The following is a 9,859-nucleotide window of genomic DNA, read 5'->3' on the forward strand; positions in this document are numbered from 1 at the left end:
ACTTGTACATGTATCTTATTAATAGTATGTATTGGACTTACAACAATAGTCTTCTAAGATGGATTACCCTTTGTGTCAAGAAGTGGGGCAACTGGCTTTATATCCATTAGAGAAATAGAGTCTGGAGTACATAATTAGAAATGATTTTGCACAAGAGAAAATAGAATTCTCAGAATTCAAACTATATAAACAATATTACCTTATTAATATGTATTGTTTTCTGTAATATCTAATTGTATTTAAAATGTAAATAGTTGTACAGTAGGTTGTGGCTATATGGCTTTGGCTAGAAACATAACAAACCTGTCTAGTTTATGATATCCAGATCCACAAGGCTTGCTTTTTTGTCAAAACTTTAGTTGCTGCTTCATTATTGAACATTTTATTTATAATCATTATCTCCATTATCCTTCTTTTGTCCCGCATGTTGAAGCACCATTTCTGAGCTGCAAGATGTATGGAGATCTCTTTACTCTGTTCTCTTCAGGCTTTACATCCAAGACGATGATCCATGAAGAAGAAAAAGTCTTATAAGAGTTGAAAATCCTTTCACATATTCACTTTGCTTCTCTCCATTCTCACAGTGAGTGCTCAATGTGGCAGCACACTGAGAACTCATTATGTAAAATCAATTCCTTTCAACACATATCCTATGCCAAGCTCCCCAGTACTCCAGCTTCCGGCAAATGTGGGCACCAGCTAACGTATGAACATATCTATCGTTTTGTGTGATCTGAGTGCACACATATTCATGTGCTGTCACATAATTTACAACATCTGCAATGCTGCTTCGGCATCACTGGATAGAACAGAGAGGTAGTGGATTTATCAGATATTAGGAGTCGTGGATGGTTTTAGCAGAAACATTGGATGTATTAATACAGTAATAAATGTAAATAAAGTATTTCCAAACATGCCCCACTAAACCTTGTGGTTTAGTGTCTGCACAGTGTGGTTATTTAAATTCCAATGAGAGATTTTGGCTCTGCAATCTCTCCCAGATTTTCTATCTCAGTTCAGGGTATCCACTATCATATTTCTATTCATTCCTTTCTGCTAATATCTATGTTGTCTCTGAGTGGTGTCAACAGCAATTACTTATACCAAGTGTTTGGTATGCAGTCCTACAGTAGCAATTGCACAAACAAGCAACCCACAGATACTCCCAAAGCCATTAATCACAATTTCTGGCTTCAATCAAATTGTTTTTTAAGCAATTAAACATATCTCCTATTGGGAAAAAATAGATTAAGGTACATAGAACCAGTGTGAGATAATATATAGGAATGGCAACAGTTTAAGTTACTCCACTAGTATCACGAGGATCCTCAAATCAAGCGAGTTGACTTTTCATACAAGTGGTTCTATTTCAGGTATTAGATGATGGTTTCACTGCTTTTTAAAGAGAAGTGTCATTCAGAACATTTTTTTCCTTTTGCTCCTCCTTTAGCGGACGGAATATAAAAGCGGTGTCATCAAAAAGAAAAATGTCAGCTACTTTCCAAGTTTTCCAAACTTCCAAATGCTTTCATCCAATCTTCCTATTTTTAGCCCTCAAGGACAATTTGATCTTGTCTCAAGAGGGTTTTCATAACAATTTATTCCCCTTTACTTTGGTGGATTTTGTAAAGATGTTTTTTCGTTCTCTTTCTCTCTAAGCTTCCCTTTCTGCCGGCGGCGCCCCCTGCTCTTGAGGCTGTGGTATGAGCCTATGTGGCAGGAAGGCGCTGACTTTGCTGAGCAGCGTGTTCGCTGTTTGCGCCCTGGGCCTGTTGGGGATTGCCGTAAGCACCGACTACTGGCTTTACCTGGAAGAGGGCGTCATCCTACCCCTCAACCAGAGCACAGAGATACGCATGTCGCTCCACTCTGGCCTCTGGAGGGTTTGTTTCTTGGCTGGTGAGTTAATAAATGGATGCCATGAATCTCTTGCTATACTGCACATGCTCACTCAGCTACATTTCTTTTCTCCTCCTACTACTAATTACTACTATTACTAATACTACTACCAGTCTAGTCTTCGATTAATGTTTGAATACTGGAGCATGAGTATTTTATGTTTGCATTTAGCTCTGTGCAATGATGGGACCAGTACCTATCTTTTTGTATGCGAACTCTACTTTAATTCTGGGCTGCATCTTTAAATGTGTCAAGTACTTTATTTCAGTTGAAAGATGCAAGACATCTTCCCCATGACCCAATGGCTGATTCACACTCTATTGCTATAGAGGCACCATGGATTGCTACAGAAGACCCTGATTGCATTGTCTTTTTTCCTTTTCTTTGACCTGCATCTTACACAGCACTTAACATGAAAAATTACATTAAGTTACAAAACCTTACATCTTTCCACATTGCATGCTTAAACACCTTTTAGCCTTTATCAAAATATTGTTCCTTCCCAGTTCCAACATCACAAAGGCATGCCAGCAAGACTTGATTAAAAAAAAAAAGCAAAAACACTAACTGTTAGATTTTATTCTTTTCTTAGATACACAACAATCGAGTCAAGCGTTGTCCCAGAGTACACCAGGTATCAACATTTGCTCTTACCCTCTTGCTCCCTCTGGTATTGGAAACAGTTGACTCGTATCAATACTGTTACAGTTGTTGGATGTGTACTGTAGATGCAAAAATGTATACCGTCATGTTTAGACCTTTTTTAGATAATGTTTCACCTGAAAATCGTGAAATAATGAGGCTGATTTGTTGAATGTTACCCTGTAATATTATCCTATTTACTGTTGAATTGTTCCATTAATCCATGTCCCACAATCAAACCGTTCAGTCATGGGAAGTATGTAGGCAATCCAATTGTGATTAGGTAACAGATGTTTTCCTGCTATCTAGCAGGCCATTGCTATAAAAGCACTAATGGTCCAGTGTGTATTTTAGGGGTAATTGAGTGGCCTTATTGCAAACTTAATGGTTGTGGTGCACAGTGTTTGACCCAGAAACAATTACTGCCCACTATCGCAGTATGCTGTTATGCCAAAGAACATGAATGAGGTTATGTTGTGTTTTGGTCAGTATTGATGTTGGTTAGAGTTCATTGGGTGTTGCTAGTTTATTCCTGCATGAGTTCACATACACGGCCTTTACCCACACAGCAAGCATTTACATTCAGTCATTGTGAGTGCTGTAAATCATGTTTAATATAGGGCACTTCACTGCCTATTTATTGTAGGCTGCAAGGCTTGTAGAAGGACTCTATGTTAGAGTATATCATCAAGAGTAATCTGGATATTGAGTAAATTGGTCAAATGTATCTTGTTTTATTTGGATGGATATGGATATATATATGGATATACCTTCCTTCGAAATTAGCGTACATCTAGTTTGTAACATTTTTTTTTTTATTTTTTTATTTCAAGAATAATCTCCCTTTTAAAATACTTTGAAATATTTCATGAGGAAGGAAATGCATCCAGTATCTTTGTCAGTAACTCTCAGTGGAAACATTACTGTTGTTTGTATACAAGAAAAGGGCATCTTTTAAGTCAATTTAAGTCAAGCTACATGAAACCATTTTCAGTAATACTTAATATTTCTCTCTATTGCAATTACTGTACATTTGAATGGACTGAATATTAATGAGTTGCCATTCTGTAGAAGCTTTATAGTCATGCTACAACACAAAGCTTTACATGAATGACTGATAAACTAATGGTTTTAAAACCCCAGAATAGGGTAACTCCAGGGAGCTACCCTTACACTCCATAATAGTTGACTGTAAGGCTGTTTTTCATTTAGTGACATTAAATATTTACTCTGTGCCCAAAGCAGAAGGGAAATAAAATACAAGTGACAGCCTTTCGGTTGCCTTTATAATCTGTCCTGTCACATCCCTCTGACACTTTCTGATGCTTTTAGCCATTTTTCATAATACATTCAGATCATCTCTTGATTTAAATGCTTGCTTTCTGTAAGAAATGCTTGAACTAGAAGGTTCCTAGGGAATACAGGCATGAAATCCTGTTTTATGTATGTATGATTTATAACAGCACGGTCCTGAAATTGTGACCTGAGCCTTACTTGGGCATCTGTATATTCCATCAGAACAATTTTTCTGACAGTCAAACAGCCTTGAAGAATCCCTTGCCTCACACCACATGCCATAATTGGGGGCGGGAGGGGTCCTATGTCTGACAATTTCTGTAACTTTCTGAAACAGTCACTCTGATGTTAAATGCTGTTATCCTTTTTTTTTTTTTACATACAGTACAGCAGGCATCCCATTTGAGTATGGCTGTTCAGAACAGTTTTGCCTTCAGACATGGTCAAACAACATGTCATATAAACTATTTTTTTCTAGAATAACCACTTATCATTAGTCACTTATGTCGATGACAAGCTAGAGCAGCTCAGCAAATACAATTTTTCAACACTAAACAAACTACAGCCTAAAGCAAAAGTTTGAACTATTACACTGCGAACACACTGAAGAGTGGCAAGAAAGCAGCACGCCGCAAACATTTTTCTGCTTTGGGGGGGGGGGGGGGGGGGGATAGAAGTGAGATAGGTTGCTGAAGATCATCCCACTAAACTTTATTTTTTCAATGGAAAAGGAATTCTTATAAATAATCTAAATCCTTGATAAGAAATTATTCAAACCATGGACAGGCACGTCACTCTTACTGTTGCTCTGGTGTATTTGAGGAGTAAAAGGCGCTGCGTTGCGTGTCTGTGAGTGCATCACAGACCAGGAGAGATCATGATGTCACCTACGTGCCCAACATAAACAGCCTGTTGTATCACTTGTGTCTCTTTTCATCGGCCTTCGGTGTATTCATGGCATTAGTCTCTCTTGAACACATACGTACTAGAGTTAGTAGTGTGCGCTTCAACTACATTCATACCAATGCTGACAATGTGGAACCTTTCCACAGGGATGCACAAAAGTGTGTATGTGTTTATTTGTGTTTTAGAACATAGCCACCATAAAATGTTTCAGAAAATAACATTTTATTCATCTGATTCACTGCGTTGTTCTCACTACCACTGCTCACTCTATTCATTCACTCTCTAGCTCGCTAGACCACGACTGCTCTCTCTCTCTCTCTTCCTCTATCTCTCTTGCACACTCATACTCTTAGCTCGTTCTGGTGTCATTGAGCCAGGGAGGAGAGGTCAACTTTGAATGTTGTGTATACAAACAGCAACAAATCCTGAGTAGTATGTATTTAATGTATATTTATAGTTTAGGCTGTCTTAACACACAACAGGCATTATAAAAGTTAATTACATATGCTGAACCCTAAAATATCACCTAATCTTACACTTCATAGTGTGTGTGGAGCTAATGACGTGTTGAGAAAGACATCAGTAACAAGTGTGTGTATATATTTGTGTATTTGTGTTTTAGTGCCAGACATTGTACTGGATGTGTGAAAGTGATGAAGACAAAGGTGCCAAAATGTAACACTGGGTGTTCCTTGTCCAAATACTGACAGCTGAAGTAATTTATTATATCAAACAAGCTGTTGATTCTCGTTCACTTGAAACTTGATGTGAGGTTGTTTCCGAGTAGCATTCAGTAGCTTCGCACATGAAATATGCTATGACAAAATGTTTCACAGCCATCACAGAAGGTTATTCTAGCATATGACAATAAATTCTGTCTATTCCTGAAATGTTTTTTCTTTCCTTTATTCCAGGGGAGGAGAAAGGTCGGTGTTTTACTATAGAGTATGTGATGCCTACTAACGTCCAGATGACCTCTGAGTCCACTGTTAGTGTCCTGAGTAAGTAAACTGTTCACACTCCACTATTGTATGAGCAACGCTTCAGTTTGGTGAAACTGATAAAGTCTCTGATGTTTACTCAAGTCGTAAGTGGCACAGTGGTATAGTTCCAGTACACCACCACAAGTATTTGGGGTTCTTTGTGGGAATGGTTCAGTCCACGAAACAAAATTGGATCTCCAATGTGTTACAAACCTCCTGTGAAGCTCATCACTGGAAGGTGAAAAAAACTAATCGGCAACACCATGTGTCACTGAAGTAGTCTGTCTGTCTGCTGTCCTCTCTAGACCAAAGTAGATCATCTAAAGTCCACACACACAGTACAGGACCTTTGCCTGACCCAAATAAGTAATTTGACTTGAATCCACACCTCCAGACTAAGCTGTCATCTTCCCATCACATGTGGTTTATGCTATTCCTGGTCTAATTTCTACTTGAGATGAGAACTGGGTGTGTATGAAAAATGTAAGAGTGCCATTTTCATTTTGTTGATCCCCTGCAGGGAATCACACATGAATACACATAAGCACTATTAGTGTGAGAGCAGACAAGCAGTTGTAATATCAGAGAGTGATGCTGCCAAGACAGCCACTGCAGCTCTCATATCCCTCATGTCTTCAAGCTGCAGTCTGTAACTTTCATTTTTTAGTACCAAAAACAGAGAAACTAAAGCAATGATAATGTACATTCCCAAAGGTAAATCCATTTATCATCTGAATACATGTATATGCCTCACAACTGTCTCTGACAGTTGCCATAACACATTTTGAGAATTAAATAGCTGAAGTAGAAACATTTTGTAAAATACATCCATCCATTTTTCAACTCAAGTGCAAACAAGTACACATCAAACAATGTCTATGATACAATGAACAACACATGTTGGATAACTGATTATGTAAAAGCACCAAAGGGAGGTGACAGGAGAATTTATGTGAAGATGTGGAGGTGACGATGAGAGAAATGAGAGAAAGCTGAGTGTGAAAGAAGTACAGTGAGTGAAGAAAAGTGCATGTGAAAAAGAAATGAGTCCTTGAAGTGAGGAAAACATAGACTGAAGTAATTTTGTAAACAGTGATAACAACAGTTAATTGGCTTTTTTCTAAAAACATGATAATGTATGAAATATAGATAATAACATTGTTAAAAGAAAGGTGAGTTGCCCAATGAGTGTACCATAAAGTAAACTAATAAGTATAAAAGTAAACTTCCAGTGTGCATTAGTTGTAACTCTAGATTTCAGATGGAGCAAGGGAGCATGGATGTATGGATGGAAATTAATACAGGATCTGTCCAAGTGCATAAGGTCATTGATGTATTCATATGCAATGGTACATTTTACTGTCTAATTATGCTGCGTTGTTTATAGAATTGACACTTTGACGTCCATAGTATCTAAATAATAGCTGATTTTGTTATGCCTGTACCTGTCGTTTGATCTTTTGTCACCATTTTTCTTCAGAACCAAAACTTTTCCCATGTTTCAAAGTCAATGTGAATAAAAAATGATTTACTTGTACATTTTTCCACAATTCAAACACAAATGTATGCAGTGTTGGATATCAACAGTAAACTGTAAAAGGCAAGTTTACAGCACAATCCAAGCTTTACACAACTAATTAAATAACCATTTTCATTAGGGTTATGCCCTCAGACATCTGGTCCATTTATCTGAAGGGGTAACATTTTGTGTAATGGAGAACACAATGGGGGTCTGGAACGAAGTATCACAGACTCCCTTTACTTCTGGGAGGTACTGTACCATTTGCTTACAGAAGAAAGCAAACCATGTTAATATAAACCATGTCCTAAACCTGAGAGATGAGATTCCTACTCTATTAGGAGTAAGAATAGCCCCAGTGGAAAAGCTCATGTTGCTGCTCTAACCCCTCTAACCCCCCAAGTTTTGGAAAATCACTTAACAATACACAAATAAGAAAAAGAAATTGCATTAGGATGAAGCATTAACAGCCTTTATATGATCAGCACATCTCTTTTTAAATTCAGTTCAGGCTTGTGTTTCAGTCCTCAAAAAACAGATCATTTTCTCATCTTCTTCCAGAGATGATCCGTTCTGCCACACCCTTCCCCCTGGTCAGCCTCTTCTTCATGTTCATTGGTTTTGTGCTCAGTAACATCGGCCACATTAGACCCCATCGCACCATCCTGGCCTTTGTTTCTGGAATCTTCTTCATCCTGTCAGGTACTGTGTTTGGTTTCTACACACACATAATTTATGTCAACAACAAGGATGGTAGTCATCTACGTTTTCATAGAAAGTAATCTGAATTCTAGCCATAGTCATTATAAATCTGCTATCTATATTTTTGTCTTCTCCCTCTGCCTTCCTCAGGTCTGTCCCTGGTTGTTGGTCTGGTGTTGTACATCTCCAACATAAATGATGAAATGTTGAACAGGACCAAATCTAATGAGGCCTACTTCAGTTATAAATATGGCTGGTCGTTTGCTTTTGCTGCCATTTCCTTCCTGCTCACTGAGGTAATTTCACTACAACAAATGTGGTTAATGTAAGCATGCAGCATCTCACATGGTTGGTTTCACAAGCTAGTCCTTTTAAACTCACTTAACTAACCAAAAAGTGTCTCAATGGCCTGTTTCTGCTTGATACTGAGGTATAGATCAACACGAGACTCATTTGCTCAAATGAAGTTCCAAGAGAAGACATTTAGTTTGTGTGTTTTTGTGTTTTCTGGTTGAACCTTTCACTTTTATATTCACATGAAGACAGCACTGGCATCAATATAGTTCTCATATGTTGTGTTCATGATTTACATAGCATTTTAAGTTCTCATTAATGCTTTAATTAACAGCTGATGACACTAGTCTATTCAATTTTCTTTGTGTGAGAGATGTATGAATCATTCTAGGGAAGAACATGAATGCATCAAACATTAAGTAATTGAGTTTTTAAGCTGCTTCATTTTGCCAAATCTAATCCTTTAGATCTAAATAACCATAATGTGTTGTGATGTGCAAAATAGTCCCCATAAAACAGGATCATTTACAATTAATAAGCCATGATTCATGTGTTCATTCTATTTCTATTGTGGATAATGGATTCTCCCAAGTTACTTTTGATCCTATTAGTCATTTACAAAATGTTAAATGTGCCTTCCTCTATTAAATTCTTTTTTCTGTGAAATTCTTACTTGCATGCACTGAGGTTGGACATAATTCAACGGAAGAATTATGATCTCATTTAAAGAAAGAAAGAAAATATTCAACACATATACAGCACATACACACATGAGCGCTTGCATGAACATATTGAACTGAGCCATGATTAAAGTGTTCACTGTAGGGGGTTGATATTTGCTGCTGATTACTGGGGCAAAATGATTAATTATCAAATAATTTAATATTTACTCCGAGAGACACTGACTTTGCCCAATCTTTGCCTCAAAAATGCTGCAGAATCTAGTAGATAATTAAAAGCAGTTCAAACAGAATAATCAGGAAACAAAAAAGTATAATTTTACTTAAGAAGAGTAAACTCAGTGTCTCCTTGCCTCCATTATCTTTGCAGACAGCGGGCGTCATGTCAGTGTATCTGTTCATGAAGCGCTACACAGCAGAGGAAATGTACCGGCCCCACCAGGGCTTCTACCGACCTCGCCTCAGCAATTGCTCCGATTACTCCGGCCAGTTCCTCCATCCAGATGCCTGGGCTGGACGTGGCCGCAGCCCTTCCTCCATCTCCTCTGAGGCTTCCCTCCAGATGAACTCCTCCAACTACCCTGCCCTCCTCAAGTGTCCAGAGTATGAACAGATGTCCTCGTCACCTTGCTGAGGCAGGGGATGAATGGTTGTGTTAGCACTGTAAGGGTCATTTTCATCTGCCTGGAATTTGGCATAAAATTGTCCAATAATTTTATATTATCCAACTTATATCACTACGTGCCCCCTCTTCAAGTGTCCTGACTATGACTTGACTCTCTCTACCCTCCCTACTGCCGAGTTTTTTATTTACACCTTTTGGTTCTGTGGGGAGCAAAAACTTATGTTGAAGGTTGAACAGTTCACTTTAGTGTCAGCTAACCTGTCGTGTTTCAGGGAGAGCTGTTGGAAGAGGAATGAGTATAACATGGTTGTAT

At 38.1% G+C, this 9,859-nt stretch overlaps 1 protein-coding gene across 2 annotated transcripts; it reads left to right on the forward strand.

Annotated features, from left to right (window-relative positions):
* Positions 1–1,703: 1,703 nt before the first annotated feature.
* Positions 1,704–9,555, forward strand: LOC128373651 (voltage-dependent calcium channel gamma-5 subunit). 2 transcript variants are annotated; one of them, XM_053333792.1, is made up of 7 exons: positions 1,704–1,899; positions 4,263–4,291; positions 5,117–5,129; positions 5,658–5,744; positions 7,807–7,947; positions 8,098–8,243; positions 9,292–9,555. In XM_053333792.1, exons 1-7 carry the CDS (start codon positions 1,704–1,706, stop codon positions 9,553–9,555), a joined length of 876 nt encoding a protein of 291 aa, XP_053189767.1. The 2 variants fall into 2 exon arrangements, with proteins under 2 accessions (XP_053189767.1, XP_053189775.1); XM_053333800.1 differs by lacking the exons at positions 4,263–4,291; positions 5,117–5,129.
* The last annotated feature ends 304 nt before the right edge of the window (positions 9,556–9,859 follow it).

This window comes from Scomber japonicus, chromosome 2 (assembly GCF_027409825.1).
Source record: "Scomber japonicus isolate fScoJap1 chromosome 2, fScoJap1.pri, whole genome shotgun sequence".
Lineage (NCBI taxonomy): Eukaryota > Metazoa > Chordata > Actinopteri > Scombriformes > Scombridae > Scomber > Scomber japonicus.